At 37.4% G+C, this 18,760-nt stretch overlaps 1 protein-coding gene across 1 annotated transcript in view; it reads left to right on the top strand.

Annotated features, from left to right (window-relative positions):
• The window catches only part of Tmhs (Tetraspan membrane protein in hair cell stereocilia), an 87,586-nt gene extending 69,588 nt beyond the window's left edge, over positions 1 to 17,998 (top strand). Inside the window, exons 2-3 of the mRNA XM_090406054.1 lie at positions 9,108 to 9,350; positions 17,635 to 17,998. Of these exons, the coding sequence (XP_090262180.1) occupies positions 9,108 to 9,350; positions 17,635 to 17,819 (428 nt within the window). The 3' untranslated portion in view covers positions 17,820 to 17,998. The remainder of the gene's footprint in view (positions 1 to 9,107; positions 9,351 to 17,634) is intronic.
• The last annotated feature ends 762 nt before the right edge of the window (positions 17,999 to 18,760 follow it).

Here is an 18,760-nt window from a genome sequence, read left to right as displayed (position 1 = left end):
CAAATTGTTCAACAAACAAATCATTCCTTTGAAGGTCAGTGGAAGAAATTCACAAGAAATTCTTTCCTTATATTTAAAGATCAAATAGTCGTTTAGTTGAATAACCATTCTATTAACAACGCGAATATAAGAAAAACATCAAAGACGGTCGGTAATGCTATTCGCCTTTTGGATTAATATTGCCACCAATAGCTTAATTCAAACTGTAAATTCTATTTGTATGAAAAGCATTTTGGCGCATGGCAATGAAAAGAAAAGCGTAAAAACAATGTTGCAATTTTTGCAAGCAATCAAAAAAAAAAACAACATAACTATGACTACTTTCAAAAATCTGGGACAATTCAGCTAAAGCTTTTTTTATTCCCATAGCATAGAAAGTAGGCAAGGATGTTACAGCTCTATCTAACATTTGGAGACTGAGGGGAGAAGTTCAATCTCCACCAGTAGCCAATCAGAGATAGCTGGCTTGACTATCACTAATTATACATGGCATCCAGTGAAGAGAGACAGCTGAGAAGTGTCACCACCTCATGTTCCCTGATCCTAACATGTTTTTACTGCCTGAAAATAGTGTGGGTTCTACGGTCGATTTTCTTGAGTTTATAGGAAGAAAAACCCAAGTTTCTTGGAGAAAAAACTGGCTTGCCCATGCCAGAGATCTGCTAACTCGGGAACCGGTCAGAAAAAAAGAGTTTAGTAAACGTTTCTCTAGTCGGTGACTAGAATAGCACTTATGTTCTCTCTTTGGACAGTCTAGCACCATGGATGGCATATGCCACTTCCACTAAAAATTCAGGACAGTGTATCAGAATCTGGAACTGGTCAGGAAAAACCAGGACGGTTAGTCATCCTACTCTGTATACAAGTAGCCTAGTTGTGAAAATACTTCATGTTTGAACTCTGTTTGCTGATGAAAGATTAAACAAGAATATAATTCCTTTGCAATGAATAATTTTTACAAATCTTTGCTTGTTTTACAATTATTATTATTATTATTATTTATATGAGCACTCCATGGAGTCAAAAGACACTCATCATGGGAGACTCACCCTATTCATTAACACAATACCTATCATATATCTCCTTAAACCTATTCACTATTGGGATGCTCACAATTACACATGGCCAAAGATGTGATAGCTGCGTAAGATCTAGGAATGTTGTTACTTTCTTCATGCTTGTGTGTGCGTTCTGAAAATGATTATGCCTCTTTAGAAATATTTGAAAATTAACTGCTGCTTCAAGTGCATTTCTGAAAACTTTAACAGGAGAATGTTTGGTTGATAAATGCTAGCATATGGTTGTTCCATTTAGGAAAGGTCACATGCTGAAATGCAAAGCTAGAATGATGACAAGCTCAGGAGAATACTATGTACAGTCCCATAGTATCAATTACTAAATGGGAAGGATATCAGCAGTGCAGTGGCATTGCTAGAGCTTTTGCTGCCCGGGGCAGTCCCTGAGTTTGCTGCCCCTCTCAATACACACCAAACATACTACAAAAAGTCAAAATGACATATAGGGTAAAGTTCAAAGTGCCACCCAGGGCAGATCCCCCCCCCCCCCAGCTACACCACTACAGCAGTGCATGGAAAGCTTTGAAAAGATGCCTAAAATAGTACCTGAATGTGTCCCTAGAGTGGAAGTGAAATGGATATGAACCTTATTAATCCAGAAATCCATAATAAGAAGAAATGTATTGTGAGTATAAAGATGAGAGGAGTAATGAAATTCTTAAAGCTCAGGTTAGAAAAGTTACATGTATTGTATGGAAGGCTACACTGGAGCATGAAGAGAAATTGGCTGTGCAAGCTAAAGGCAACCCAAATGAATTTGGTCATTGGATAAGAATAAACTTTACTGAATGCAGATTGTAACCATTTGTCAAAATAATAAGTGCTCACTTAGCAAATGTGGTGTATGTAACATTGCACACAGTTCTACCACTACACTGGATGAAGAGGTCACATGAGAAGGAGGCTATAAAGTTGTTACTTAACCTCGATAAGAATTCAGCAATATGGACAGATGCAATATCAAGTATGCTAAAAGAATGATCAGTTGAACTGGATAGGCCTGTGACATGTTTGTATAATTTGAATTTCAGCTTAGGAAGGACCTACAGGAATGGAAAAAATGTATGATAGTTTCATTGTACAAGGATGATGCAAAAACTAAAGTAAAGCTTGTTTGTCAACCTATTTCTGTATGCAAGTTTCTTACCAATTGCTTTAAAATTTTCACTACTAATCCAGAGGTACTGATAGGGGTAGTGAAGATTTTAGAGAGGTTGGTAAGAACTTGCATACAGAAATATGTTAAAAAAAAAAAAAAGCTATACTTTGCAGGAACAGCATAATTTTACTAAAGTGAGTTCGTGTCTGAGCAGTTTTCATCATATATTTTATAATTATGTTATGACTAAGCTGGATGAAGGGAAACTTTACTAAAGCGTTTGATGGATGCTGAATGAAAGAGTGTCACATAATTAGAGAATATGGGTTTGGAATATAATTTGGAGTTTGTGGAATGGGTTGGACAGATGAAAGGACTTATACAAGAAGGATGGTTTGCATCTGAATGGATCTTGTGTTCAGAGTCTGTAAAAAGTGTTGCTGAATGAAGTGAAAGTGTACGTGCAAAATCAGGAAAACTAGAGATTTTAGGGAGGGAGCTGTTGAGCAGGTACACAGATATCAATGAGGCAGGTGAATGTATGAATGCACATAAAATGCTTAAGTTAGTACAAACCAGATTGGTAACAAACCAAATGGGATAGTTAGAATAAATCACTAGGATAACAGTGAGTCTAAGGAACTTTTGCACTTTATGTATACTAATGCCAGGAGCATTTGGAACAAGGGAGAGGAGTTTTTAGCATTGGTTAGTTCATCCTGGGCAAAGGTTATTGGCATTAGTGAGACATGGCTGACAGAAGATGATATAGTTAGCGGGATAGAATGTGAAGGGTACAGTGTGAAGGATAGAGAAAAATTTCCTCTGAATTAATCTTGTAAAAACCTCTCAGTAATTTCAATGTCTCAATCATATCACCCAGTTTTTGTAACCCCACAATCTTCAAACTGTTCTCATAAGGTTCATTCCATAGACCAGCTACCATCTTGGCGACTCATTTCTGGATCCTTTCAACCTCCTCCCCATCACTAAGAAACCCTGGCACCCAGATCTGTGCACAGTAGTCAAGATAGGGTCTTATCAAGGCTTGATAAAGAAGAATAATAACCCACTTGTCTCTGGTTGTCAAAGTATTCTTCAGTAACAAAGTGATCTGATGAGCTGATTTAGCCACTTTTGCTATGTGTCCTCTATATTTTAACTCCCTATCCACTAACACACCTAAATCTCTGGCTTCGTCAATTTCCTAGAATACGGTTCCGCCAATGGGGTATACTGCTGATAATCTTTTCATCCCAAAATGCATAACCTTACACTTTACCACATTAAACTGACATCCATTCTCCTTAGCTCAGTCTGACAATCTATCTAAATCAGTTAAGGCAAAGGAAGGTTTTGGTTCATTGAAAGAATTATATTTTATTATTATTATTATTACGGGCAACTCCAAGGAGTCGACAGACTCATCGAGGGAGGCCCTAACATCATGTCAAGAACAACTATTCGACATTCACACAGTATCTATCATACCTTGCCTTGAACTCATTCACGGTCGTAGCACCCACAACAGACTCTGGCAGCTTATTCCACTCATTCACCAGTCTCCAAGTAAAAAACCTAGCTCTAACACCCTTGCTAACCACACTCTTACCAAGCTTCCATGGATGGCCCCTAGTCCTCCCACTACCAGTCCTATTCTCAAAAATATCTTCTGAATTAATTTTATAGAAACCCTAAAGTAATTTGAATGTCTCAATCATATCACCTCTTTTCCGCCTATCAACCAATTTCTGCAGCCCACAAATCTTCAACCTGTTCTCATAAGGTTCATTCCATAGTCCTGCTATCATCATGGTCACTTGTCTCTGGATCCTCTCCACCTCCTCCCCATCAAGAAGAAACCCTGGCGCCCATATCTGGGCACGGCAGTCTAGATGGGGGGTCTTATCAAGGCTCGATACAGAGGAATAACTTGTTTGTCTGTGCTCGTTAAAGTGTTTTTCAGCAACCAAGTGATTTGATGAGCTGATTTTGCCACTTTTGCAATGTGTCCCCTAAACTTCAACTCCCTATCCACCAACGCTCCCAAATCCCTGGCCTCATCAATCTCCTGGAGTACAGTTCCACCAATGTGATAAACTGCTACTAATCTTTTCACCCCAAAATGCAAAACCTTACATTTTTCCACATTAAATTGACATCCATTCTTCATAGCCAAGTCCTCCAAACTATCCAGATCATCCTGCAAAATTTTGACATCCTGAGCATTCACTATTGCTCTATCCAAATTTGCATCATCCACAAACAAATGCATAGTTCTTCTCAGATCCTTCCCTATATCATTAATGAACAAATTAAACAGTAGTGGTCCAAGAACAGAACCCTGCAGCACACCACTAGTCACAAGCCATCATTTGGACTCTACTCCTGAATAAACTACTCTCTGATAGCTCTCCATCAACCACCCTCCTATCCATCTCACCAACCCTATATCCATTCTTATATGCTGCAGTTTACTTATTAGAATTCCATGTGGTATCCTATCAGGGGCTTTAGCAAGGTCCAGTAGAATCACTGTAAACTCATTACCCTTATCCTGTTAAGCCATCACTGTGTTATAAAACATGAGCAAGTTACTGAGGCAAGTTCTACCCTTCACAAAACCATGCTGACCCGCATACAGTATCCCATTTTCATCTATCCAATCTTGTATTTTCCTCTTGACTATTTTCTCCAAGACCTTGACAACAATTCCTGATATGCTGATCGACCAGTAATTTTCAACAGCAGTCTTGGAACCTCCTTTATGCAATGGAACTATTTTCCCCTTTTTCCACCCCTTTGGGACTAACCCAGACCCGAGACTCAAATTAAACAAAATGGTCAAGAGCACTGACAATTCTTTAGCCGCTTCTCGTATGACACGAGCTGATATACCATCCAATCCCGCAGATGAATTGACATTGAGGTTTTGTAATAGACTATTCACCTCCACTTCATTCACCACAATTCTCGTATAAGCTGTTGGTTCTTCCATTTCTGCAATGTCACCACCTGGATGATAGCCTCTTGCAAAGTGCTTGCTCAGTAATTCTCCTATATCAACTGATTTGTTTACCTCCCTACCATTGGCATTTTTTAAAATCAATCTGCCGTGTACATTTTTTCTTTTACTTGCAACATATCGAAAAAACTGTTTGGGATTCTCTTTAGCCTGCATGGCTAATGTCTTTCATAATCCGCTTTTCTCACCACACTTGTTACCCTTCTGGCCTGGGCTTTATACCGTTCACGTGTCTGCAGGTCACCTTTCTCCTCAAATTCCCTCCACAGTTGTTTCTTTTTTTGCAGCTCAAGCTTAATGGTGTTATTCATCCATTTAATCCCTACTTGATTTGTTATTTGGACTCTGGGTATACAGTCAGCTATTGTCTCCTGCAAACACTTCTTAACCGCCTCCCATGCACTATCAACATCCAGCCCTTGCAGTTTTACATGCCATGGCACTGAACCAATCAAACTCCTAAGTTTGTTATACTTACCAGCCCGATAATTCCAAATGTACCCTGTCTTAATTGTAAATTCCACACCTTTAGCCACCTCCCAAGTCAAGACCCTATGATCACTCTCACCAATTGGTGGCAACATGGTTATATTCGTTACAGCCAAATTCTCAGATGCAATTACTAGGCCAAGCACTCTCTGACCCCTAGTATTTTCCATTACATGCTGTTGCAGATAGTTATCCCTTAATAACCGCATAAAATACAATTCCTTCCTCCCATGTGTCCTCTCCTCCTTCCAATCAACATTACCATAGTTGAAATCTCCCATAATAATTACCCTCCTTCCACTCATTTCTTCTATTTGTATGCATACTATCTCCACCACTTCTATGCATACTATCTCCACCATCTATTCCATCACCTGGTCTATAGCGGCACCCCCATTGTATATTTTGTTCTGCTAGCCTCAATCTCACACCAAATAGCCTCAAATGTGCTCTTTTCTCTATCCTGCAGTTCAACGTCTATTCTCCTTGGCTGCAACTCATCAGCTATCATCAATAACACTCCCCCCCCCATTTTATTCTTCCTGTCACTCCTGAACACACTATACCCCTCACATTCAATCCCACTAGCTATATCATCTTCAGTCAGCCATATTTCACTAATACCAATAACCTGTGGTCTGGAAGTCCCAACCAAGGCCAAAAATTCTTCCTTCTTGTTCCTAATACTTCTAGCATTAGTATACATGAATTGCAGAAGCCCATTAGTCCCATCTCTACTTCGATGCCTTATACTAACTATCCCATTCTGATTTGTTGTCCTCACTCGCTCGCTCGCTTGGGCATATCTACTCCCCCCCCCCCTTAATAAATCTAGTTTCCCTGATTCTGCACATCCACTTCATTCAACAACACTTTTTCAAGTCGCCTTACACCGAATCCATTCAAATGCAAACCATCCATCTTGTATAAATCCTTTCGCCCTTCTCGCCCATTCGTAAATTTTATAGTTAGCCTATTTCTATTTTATTTTGCAACTAGCCTATAAACAACAAGTGTTTTAAGTTTTCGTTTTCTTTCTCAATCATTATAATTTCTGCATAGTCATATGATATTATAAAAACTTATAAAAATTATTATGAATATTATACGATACAAACTTATTAATACATGCTTTATATATTATAAACTTAAAGTTTTCATTTGACTTCTGTGTGAAATTCGTTTATGCATGCATTCCAAGTCTTTTGACTGAGTAATACAAGTTCTAAACATATTGAAAACCACTTTAACAGAAAATATAAATCGCAGCATTAAATATTGAATTTATCTGAGTAAATAATGAAAACCTTTTTATAGTTGGGATAAATTCAGTAAATTTTGTTAAATAATGCAAATAGTAACAACTTACGATGACGTCGCAACAAAAACCTACTAAATAGCTGCTATTTAGTAGCATTAGAGAGAGTTAAACGTAACAAGGTTGCCACGAATGTACCGGTAATAAATCTGGCAATCCAGATTCTCTTCTACATACTCTCGTGAAACTCGATTTTCTGCCTTAAATAATATCAAATTGAAAGGGAGAAATTGATTGAGCAATGCTTTAAGCGCTGCCTGTGTAGCATTAAAATGTAGACACTACAGCCCTTCTATAAAGCAACTTTCTACCAGTACTCAGCAACAGAAAAGTCATTAAATGTAATGTAAGTTTGTAATTTTTCACTTTATTAAATTAATTGTATAATATGAATTCATAGATTTTATATCAACGTCCTATTAAATAAATAGCCTAATATGATATGTATAAGTCACCATCTATGATTATGTAGTTAAATTTATAATGCAATTATGCAAGTGACACGTCAACAATGTCAATATTTAAAAAAAAAAAAAAGATGTTTGACACACCTGGGTAAAAAGGTTCACCATCACTGATCTAAATCATACTGCAAAATTCTGACATCATGTGTATTCACTGTTGCTCTATCCAACTTTGCATCATTGGGCAATCTGGGCAAAGGAGAATGGACGATGTCAGGTTAATGTGGCAAAGTGTAAGGTTATGCATTTTGAGGTGAAAAGATTACCAGCTGTGTACACATTGATGGTACTGTACTCTAGGAAATTGACAAAGACAGAGATTTGGGTGTGTTAGTGGGTAAGGAGTTAAAGTTTAGAGGGCACATTGCGAAAGTAGCTAAAGCAGCACATCGGATGACTTGGTTACTGAAGAATACTTTAACAAGTAGAGACAAGAAGGTTATTATTTCTCTTAATCGAGCCTTCATAAGATCTTGATGACTGTATGCAGATCTGGTCATCAGGGTTTTTTTGGTAATGACGAAGAGATGTAGAGATCTAAATGCGAGTGATCAAGATGGTAGCAAGTCTATGGAATGAACTTTATGAGAACAGGTTGAAGACGTGGGTTACAGAAACTGGTTCACTGGCAGAAGAGAGGTCATATGATTGAGACATAGAAATTACTGAAGGGTTATTACAAGAATAATTCGGAAGAAGAAATTTTTCAGAACAGGTCTGGTTGTGGGAGAACTAGAGGCCATTCTTGGAAACTGAGGTGTTAGAAACTAGGTTTTTTGCTTGGAGAGAGAGAGTGGTGGATGAGTGGAATAGGTTGCCAGAGTCTGTTGTAGGTACCATGACTATGAATCAGTTTGAAGTGAGCACAAATGTTGAATAGTGCTTGACACGATGTTCAACACCTGCCTAGATGAGTCTAAGGACTCCATGGAGTAGCTTGTAATAATAATAATATAAAAATATTTGTTGTAAAATTAAGTGTAACTACAGTTTATTTATCATACTACTTTATTATTACAATTAATTTTATTATAATTATCATTGTTACAATGTGACATCTCCAAGGATTCATTGTTGGAGGGTACTACATACATCTCATCATCTCCTCTACTACTTAATTCTCCAATTACAACACAACACTGTTACAATCAATGCCATCTTCTTCCCACCACCACCACCACCAATATTTTTTGTTTGTAATTTTTTGTCTACCACCTACTGGCAAATGGCTGATTTGCCAGTAGGTGGTATGAAAAACCTGAGTTTCCAGGTCCATTTGAAATTGGCTAACTCACCTTCAAGTGAAAAGCCTATATAAGGATCTCCCTATCATCGAGGAGAATTGAACATTGGTCTTTTCACTGGAGGGTGTAATGTTCCACTGTTCTGCCAATTGTGCTACAGAGGCGCCTAGCAAGAGAATATTCTGAAATATTTTCCGAAGGGTGCTTGCTTTTATATTTTCTTCTAGTAAACACTGGCATTATTACTTATGTTTTACTATGATAATACAATATTATAATGCAACACCTCACTTTTGCATTTTTTGTATAATGCTTTTTTATATACTTAATAACAAATAGCAGCTCTTTATTTTCATATAAGCAATTATCTGTTTTGATATTTATCTACCCAGCTATCTGCATGATTGTAGGAGTACTGACATTTCCAGCAGGATGGGATGCAGATATTGTCAGAGGAGTCTGTGGATTAGAAACAGATAAATATAACATTGGGCAATGTGGAATCAGATGGGCATATATATTAGCTATTATCGGTATTTGTGACTGCATTGTTTTAGCTGCTCTTGCTTTTGTTCTTGGCACAAGACATGTGAAACTTCCAGAACAAGTTCTGTCTAATGGTTCAACATATAAAGGTATTTTGTTTTTTTGATTATTCTTTTTATCAATTGATATTTTTCTTTATTTATGTTACCATATTATTATTATTATTCCTGCTACATCGAGTCTACCTAGAACTCAATGAAGGAGGCTGCTCCACATGATAAAATCCATTATACAATACCAGAATATATTTTAGTCTGTTAATACATAACTTTTTATATTTTTCTTGTGATACATTTTCATACTATAGATATCTTCTAGGTACTGAGGACAAAATACCCACTCTCTCTCTCTCTCTCTCTATATATATATATATATATATTTCACGAGAGTATTACACATCTTTGAGTATTTTTCATGCCACCTTAACATCACATACCTGTTTTGCTAACCTTTTCCCTCTCATTCTGTTCAAGTGGCCATAGTATCTCAGCTTAGCTGTACTCTTGGTTTTTAATATGATTCTGCCATTGATATTGTTTCCCCTAATTTCTCTTAGAACTCTCATGTCTGTAGTCTTCAGTCTTTGATCAAGTGTTTTATTTCTACTTGACTCTCAAATCCAAATAATAAAATTTGTTTGAATGCTGTCTTGTAAACATCTAGTTTATGGAAGAAACAGCAGAAAATACACAAAGCTGAACCACTGTGTATGTGAGATAGAGGCTGACGTGAGCTAGTGCTCTATGCAAAACATGTGAACAGTATTCTAGAGATGGACAATTTGGGATTTGTATAGGGTTAGTAACCAGATGGGTGAAAACTACAGCAGAATCTAGAGTGGAATAGAATGCCTAGGTTTTCAACAGCTGAGAAAGCTATTCATGTGATGTGTTTATGCAAGGAGAAGATGGAGGTAAATGTTAGTCCAAGAAGAGAGAGAGAGAGAGATCTAATTGTATTAGATCTCTCTCTCTCTCTCCTTGATTTGTTTATTATGGGGGTAATGGTAGGTGGCTGAGATCTGTTTTGCAAGAGGAAAAGGCAAGCTGGCAACTCTAAAGCACAACAGGAAGGTGACTTGATTGGTAAGAGTTCCCAAGGGGTAGTTATGTGAGTTAGTAAGGGATCATCTTTCACCTAGACACAGGAGCAGTCTTTGTAGAACTAATTGTAACATATGCTACCATAAACGATCTCACACTCAGAAATAAAATATATGGAATAACTAGAGACTATTGCCTTGTCCTCCTGATCCAATCACTCTTAGAAAACAGACACTTTTTTGTGGACCTGGGGGGGGATAGGAAGAGCAGCTGGCATCCCCCCAGGGATTACTTTTCAACATCTATGTCAATGATCTCCCCATCTTTCCAGGAAATTTTATCTACCCAGATGACCTTGCCATAGTTACTCAATCAAATAATTTCAAGTCCATTGAAACTACTCTATCACTAGCCTTAAATAGTCTAACCACATATTATAGCAGTAATCAATTAAAACCAAACTCTTGAAAACCCAGACTGGCTTTTTCCACCTTAACAATAAGGAAGCCAGCAGAAAGCTACAGATTTCTTGGGAAGGCTCTAATATAGAACATTCCTGGAACTTAGTCTGCCTTGGTGTGACTCTCAATTGCGCTCTTTCATATAAAGCACACATAGACAAAATAAAGGCAAAAGTGAATGCAAGAAACAATATACTAAGAAAGCTTATTTCCTCCAAATGGCGTGCAGACCCTAGCACACTGAGATCTTCTGCCTTGGCCTTTTGTAATTCTTCTGCTGAATATGCCTGCCTTGTATGGGCCAGATCCTGCCATGCTGAAAAACTTGACCCAGCATTGAATGAAAGCTGCCGCTTAATTACAGGATGCCTGAAACAAACCGACACCATTAAGAGAGTTGTATACATACTTTGGCTGGTATATGCTTGGTGTGACTCTCAATTGCGCTCTTTCATATAAAGCACACATAGACAAAATAAAGGCAAAAGTGAATGCAAGAAACAATATACTAAGAAAGCTTATTTCCTCCAAATGGCGTGCAGACCCTAGCACACTGAGATCTTCTGCCTTGGCCTTTTGTAATTCTTCTGCTGAATATGCCTGCCTTGTATGGGCCAGATCCTGCCATGCTGAAAAACTTGACCCAGCATTGAATGAAAGCTGCCGCTTAATTACAGGATGCCTGAAACCGACACCATTAAGAGAGTTGTATACATACTTTGGCTGGTATTGCCCCCCCCCCCCCCACTATTTGGCCAGACTACAGTGCCCCAAAGATTAAGATTCCAACATGGCTTTAAAGCAACCATTGAACCACCTAAAACTCTTCAGAGACAAGACTTCAACAATGGTTTGCACTATACCCTGAGAATAATACCGGTATTCCAACAGATGAACATCTTCCACGTGGTGCCCACTTGGACTGAAATACTTGGAAAAGTTCAACAGACTACGAATGATGCTGCAAACAAAACCTCATCAAATGGGGCTACTTCACTGGACCAGATAATTGTGAGTGTGAGGCAACCCAGTCCATGGAACATCTTCTTTTTTGCCTCCTTCTTCAATCACCTTGCACAAAAGAGGACCTTATATCCTACACAGAAAGAGCAGTTGATTGCACAAGATACTGGAGGACTGATCATATTTATTGCATATAACTTATAGTTTCTTTTTTCTTCATATTTTACTTATTATTACCTGTATAATTTACCTATTAAATTTAAGCTGTTCTCATTTGTAATGTATCCTAATTTGTTGTAAATAATGTTGTACTAATTACTACACTACTCAAAACACGTGAAGAGTATTCTAAAGAAGGAAAATTTAGGATATGTATATTGTAAGTAGCCAGATGGGTGAAAATTAGCATCTAGATTAAAGAATGTCTAGTTTGGAACTATTTGGTTTGGTTCTTTTACCCCTCCACCATCAGCAATTTTTAAAGTCGCCCTTCCATAGTCATTCCTCCTTTTACTTTCTCCTTAGCAAAAGAATTCTTCAGCAAGCCTTCCCATAATTAGCTTCTTTGGTCTTCTTTACCATACAGGTCTCCCTTCTTGCTTATAGTTTGTCATAATCACCTGCTTTGTAATTCCACATATATCCCTTTTTAACAGAAAATTCTGCATGTCCAACAATCTCCCAGATCAAGACTATATCATCATTTTCTCCAAGTAGAGGCAGCGTAGTAGCTAGATTGGTTAGTGTTAAGTTCTCTGATGTAATGATCAGATCTAGCACTCTTGAACCTTATGTCTCCTCCATGAAATGCTGCCTCTGATAATAATTATTATCTCTCAGCAACTAGATGAATTCGATTTTCTAACCCTGCCTATTCCTCCTCCCAATCTATGTCTCCATAGTTGAAATCTTCCAAATTGTTTGACCTGTACTCATCTTGCTAATTTGCAGTGCATGTCATCTGCAGCAGTTAGCAGCAACCAATTGCATATTTCATCCTGTTGGTCTCTCTATCTCACACCAGATAGTCTCAAATGAATTACCTTCTGTTATGTATCCATGATAGCATTCTTTTGTTGATTGTTTCTACCACCATGCTGTTACTGCCTGTTTTATTTAGCAATCTTTGAAAGTAATTATTCCAGACATCTAGAATATCTTTACCTTCAGTTTTTGTCACCTTTATGATTTCTGATTCCTTTTAAATGATCTCTTTCCTCTGTTTTTAAGCTTTTTTTTCCCAATAGTCTACAAAATATTTTACCACTTTCTTGATATTTATTTTTATGTTCTTACCAAAGTTTTCTCATGATTTTGTGTAGTTAGTTTTACTCAGAGCTTCGCTTTCTTACATTTTTCTCTGTAATCTCTAAGATCACAAGCTGACTTACTTGCCAGGAACTTTATACACTTTCGTTTTTATCTTAACTGCATCTTTAACTTCCTGAGTCCACCACAGAGTTCTCATTTTTCTATCCTTGCAGACAACCTCACCACATACTGTTCTAGATGGAGCAATTTTTTTTGGGGGGGGGGGGGGTTGCCAATGAACCTCCAAGGTTTGGTTCTTGTTTTCAAACTCTTTTGTTTTCTCTTGAATAATGTATTTAAGTCTACAGCTCATCTCTGAAAGCTGCTCAGCTTTGATTTGTTTTAAAACTTTCTTACAAACTCTTCCTTTCAATATAAAAGTCAATTTTATCCTGCTCAAAACTAAATGGTACTCACTTCGAATTTCACATCCTCTGTATATACTCTTGTGTCTTGAACCAGTGGGAAAACATTGCCATCAACAATAACATAGCCAATGAAACTTTTCTTTTTTCTTGCATCTTCTCTCTGTGTGAATTTGTGCACAGTTTCATGTTTGGACATGGTATGAGTAATAACTAATCTGTGTCCTGAACATAAATCCGAAGGTATTTACCATAATTATTAACTTTGCTCTTTTCTCCAAATTTTCCCAAACAATTCTATATGTCTGGTAATCATTTCCTACTTTGCTGTTTATATCTCTAAGAAGGACTGACATATCCTTTTTCGTTGTTTCTGGTGCCTACACTAATGCCTTGAAAAATTCCTTCACTAAGTAGAACCTTCTGTGAAACCATGGGCACAAAAGAATTGTACATCTTTCCATTTTAAAGTTTGCCCACATGACTTTACTTGATATTGCCTGCTATTTAAGAAGATTATCTTCACATTTAGTGTTGAATACTACAGCTACTGCTTCTTTTCCCTGATCATTACTGCCTGTGTATAACATCTTGTATTTGTTGCTTAGAAGATCTTGCCTGTTTTTGTCTTCTTTGTTTCGGTGACACCCAATTCTTCTGCTAGTTCAATTTCTTTTTGATTAATTCTTGTTATGTCGATGGTGTCAATCTTGAGCTCTGCCAATGCTGTTTGGATTTGTTCCGTGATTTGTAACTGGGTGATGTCCCAGTTTATATGAAATTCTGTCATGTTGTACCTTCATTTTGCATTATGGTTTAAGCCAATAAGAATACAATTTGGTTGCTAAAATCAAAACCAAATCTAAACCCATCAAGTCATTTAGTATCCAGGTAGATACCTAACAGGATGTGCACCACGAGAAGATGAGAATTGGAAATTAGGTAGGTAGAAGCTTGTTCTCAACATTTCTTAAAAGGATTGGAGACCTCCTCTTAGTTGTCCAGCTTTGACTCTTAAGCATCCTGTATAGAATCAAAAAAGTCCATATTGTTGTTCCCTTATAATGTGTGTGTGTGTGTGTGTGTGTGTGTGTGTGTGTGTGTGTGTGTGTGTGTGTGTGTGTGTGTGTGTGAAGTAGCAATGAGAGGAGCAGTACAAAAGTAATGTCTTTTTTTTAAAAAACAACAACAACTTTGATTCTGATGTGAGAGAAAGCTTTAAATTGTCTCTCAGTACAACTGGAGGAATACCATTTGGACTAGAGAACCTATTAGTATCAATGCTATTTAAGTATTTTTCTGATGTCCTTCTGTAGAAAGATCAAAGGAGGCATACTTAGTAGTTTGTGGAACAATAAGAGGAGATTTTCTTTGGTCATCTAAACAAGTTTAGAGAAGACCAATGCAAGAGGTCTGCCTTATATTTAGATGCTGCCAGTGTTCCATCAAGATGAAAGAGAAGTGGAAACATAGTAGGACAAAAGTTTTTGTCCAAGGACCTTAAGCAAAAGGCTCAACTGCCATTTGAATACCAGGTAAGCTAGTGCATTTGGCCCTTAAGATTGAATGATGATTTTTAAGCAGTTAAGAGTTGAAGCATAAACTGAGTGAGAGACAAGTTTTTCACTTGAGCCAAGGAGTGGATGCTGCATTTTTAGATTGCACATTTTAACACATTTTCTGGAAAACCAAGGCTTTGATAAGGGTTAGGGGGATTTTGAGAGGAATGGTGAATAAATGCACTCATCCCAGCAAGAATCAGTTATTACCTCTATTTTTTTTTAAACTTTGATTTGGTGCAACAGAAAGCCTTACATGTCACTCAGTGCACAACAGTAGTCTCTAGTTTCACTACAGAGAGTGCTGCTGCAATCACTGACATGGATGTTCTTCTTCATCCTTCCATAGCCAAGATATGGCACCTTCTGACCATCACCTGTTTGGTCCTTTGAAAGATGTACTTTGAGGATGCCACTTGGTGGATGACAAGTAGTTGAAAACAAGCTGTTCATGGAAAGCTCTGACATAGAGTCAGTACCATCGACAGGGTGTAGCATAGAGACAGCCTACCTCATGGTGCGGCTTTATAAGGGTGCTTGTTCAGCCATATTGCAGTAGGTGCTGTCGCTATGCTAACAATTCCTGTTAGTGTAGTAAGTGTGGGAGGAAGTTTTCCAAGCTTAAACTGATTAAAAATTATTTGGGAACAGCAATGACCCAAGAAAGATTGGTTGGTCTAGCAACTATATCAACAGAGGCGAACATAGCTTATATTTAAATTTAGAAGAGCTTATAAATAATTTTATTGTGCAATATATCCGTAGAGCAAACATTTAATTAATATTATTATGTCATCATTTTGCATTAATGTTTCTCTTGTAATAAAAACAAAATAGTAATTGGAGATTTTCTTCTATTTTTGCTTATAATCCATCAAGGGCGATATTTAATTGTTTGCCTCAGGGCATAAGCTAATCTGGTGACGGCCCTGCATAGAGTAAAGACTTTATTGGACTAGTATATAGCATCTTCAAGGCTGCTGTTGAAAATTACCGGCCAATCAACATAACAGGAATCATTATCAAGGTCTTAGAGAAAATAGTCAAGAGGAGAATACAAGATTGGATAGAAGAAAATGGGATACTGTATCGGGGACAGCATGGTTTTGTGAAGGGTAGGTCATGTCTCAGTAACTTGCTCACGTATTATAACACAGTGACGGCTGAAATGGATAAGGGTAATGGGTTTACAGTGATTCTGCTGGACCTTGCTAAGGCCTTTGACAGGATACCACATGGAATTCTAATCAGTAAATTGCAGCATATGGGAATGGACATAGGGTTGGTGAGATGGATAGGAGGGTGGTTGACGGAGAGATATCAGAGAGTGGTTTACTCAGGAGTAGAGTCCACAAGACGGCCTGTGACTAGTGGTGTACCACAAGGATCTGTTCTTGGACCACTGCTGTTTAATTTGTTCATAAATGATATAGGAAAGGATCTGAGAGGAACAGTTCATTTGTTTGCGGATGATGCGAAGTTGGGTAAGGCAATAGTGAATGCAGATGACGTCAAAATTTTGCAGGATGATTTGGATAGATTGGAGGTCTGGGCTAGGGAGAATGGATGTCAATTTAATGTGGCAAAATGTAAGGTTATGCATTTTGGGGTGAAAAGATGGGAGGCAGTTTACTGCATTGGTGGAACCGTGCTCCAGGAAATTGATGAGGCACGAGATTTAGGAGTGTTGGTGGATAAGGAATTGAAATTTAGGGGACACATTGCAAAAGTGGCCAAATCAGCTCATCAAATCACTTGGTTGCTGAAGAATACGTTGACAAGCAGAGACAAGCAGGTTATTGTTCCTCTGTATCGAGCCTTGATAAGACCTCATCTCGACTACTGTGCTCAGATTTGGTCACCTAGGTTTCTTCTTGATGGGGAGGAGGTGGAGAGGATCCAGAGGCGAGTGACCAAGATGATAGCAGGTCTGTGGAATGAACCGTATGAGAACAGGTTGAGGATTTGTGGGTTGCAAAAATTGGTTGATAGGCGGAGGAGGGGAGATATGATTGAGACATTCAAATTACTGAAGGGTTTCTATAAAATTAATTCAGAAGATATTTTTGAGAACAGGGCTGGTTGTGGGAGGACTAGGGGACATCCATGGAAACTGGGCAAAAGTGTGGTTAGTAAAGGTGTTAGAGCTGGGTTCTTTACTTTTAGAGTGGTGAATGAGTGGAATGCGCTCCCTGAGTCTGTGGTGGATGCTGTGACAGTGAATGAGTTTAAGGCGAGGTATGATAGATACTGTATGAATGTCGAATAGTTGTGATGAAAATGATTTGGGGCCTCCCTCGATGAGTCTAATGACTCCCTGGAGTTGCCCGTAATAATAATAATAATCTTACTCAACAATGAGAAAAGCATATAAAGAATGATAGACTTTGTTGAAAAATGATAGAATGTCATGAAAGATGGAGGATTAATTAACATAGCCATTATTAAATACCTTATGCCTTCTGAGAAAAAAAAAGAGAGACATTTACCTTTTGTACCACACCTTATACAAGGTGATTGATGTCACAAGTTTATATTTTCATAAGCTCCATGACTTTCTAAACTGTTTACGCTCTGATTCTGTTTTTTATTATTTTATGCTATAGAAACATACTGATATATATTATAAAATCAATTTTATATATTTCTTAATTTTCTTTATTATTTTTAGGTGAAGTAAACAGTGCCTTTATAGCGGATAATCAATCCATGGCATCTCGAAAGTCTATGACTCTTCAGCCTGTCATGCTTATGCCTCAGTCTGGAGACCCAGAAAGATTCTCTGAATTTTCTCATCGCACAGGTCGTTCCAAAAATAGCAACTATGCTACCTCTGCAAATAATTTTCAACTCTGAAAATTTAAAAGGAAAATCCAAAGATTGGATGAATACTAATACAACAAAATATTAACCTTATGGTACTTTGAAGTATCAGGAAGTAGACTGTAAAGCATCATAATAGAGTTATTGTTCCATCTGTGCAGCGACATTGATATATGTGTAAACATTCAATCATAAACAATTACTTGAATTCATTCAAGCCATGTTTTCCTAATTTTTATGCATAAGTGAAGAATTTTAACTTATTTTAAAATGCTTTTTTGAAGCTAAATATTAAAATAATTGCTTTTATTATGGAACATAATATTTTCAATTGGAGAGTAAATATGTCTGACTATTTCAAGAATATTTCACAGTATATTTCTAGAACAATGAAAAATGCCTTTGTGTAAAATTAATTATGTAGTATCACAGTACTACAGGAACAGATAATGAAAAATAAGAAAGAGTCTCTCTCTCTATCCCCCCCCTTTCCAATTTTCCTCTTTAGCAGCTGACAGCATTATTGGTTATGAACAGCTTTTTACAAGTTGTACAAAAAAAAAAAAATGGCTACTAACAAAGATTAATAATTAAAAATGTACATTATTTAGATTATTTCATTACAGACATTATGAAGACAGGACTCTTTACTATCACACTTTGTTTGAGCACCCAAACACACTAAACTGATAGTAAACACATTTGTAAGAAGAACATGACAAATTTCAAAGATTCAGAACATACTTTTAACAATTATTTCTTCTGTGGAACTAAATTATTTCTTCAATTCTGGTTCCATATTTTTGAGATCAGGACTGGTGGTGGGAGAACTAGGGGACACCTATGGAAGCTGGGCAAGAGTGTGGTTAGCAAGGGTGTTAGAGCTGGGTTCTTTACTTTTAGAGTGGTAAATGAGTGGAATAAGCTGCCAGAGTCTGTTGTGGGTGCTATGATGGTGAGTGAGTTCAAGGCAA

The sequence above is a fragment of the Typopeltis vanoorti genome, chromosome 2 (assembly GCF_054136105.1).
Source record: "Typopeltis vanoorti isolate ZY-2024b chromosome 2, IOZ_Tvanoo_1.0, whole genome shotgun sequence".
Taxonomy (NCBI): domain Eukaryota; kingdom Metazoa; phylum Arthropoda; class Arachnida; order Uropygi; family Thelyphonidae; genus Typopeltis; species Typopeltis vanoorti.
Note: the sequence above shows the minus strand (reverse complement) of the source record. Positions and strands in the feature narration are given on the sequence as shown.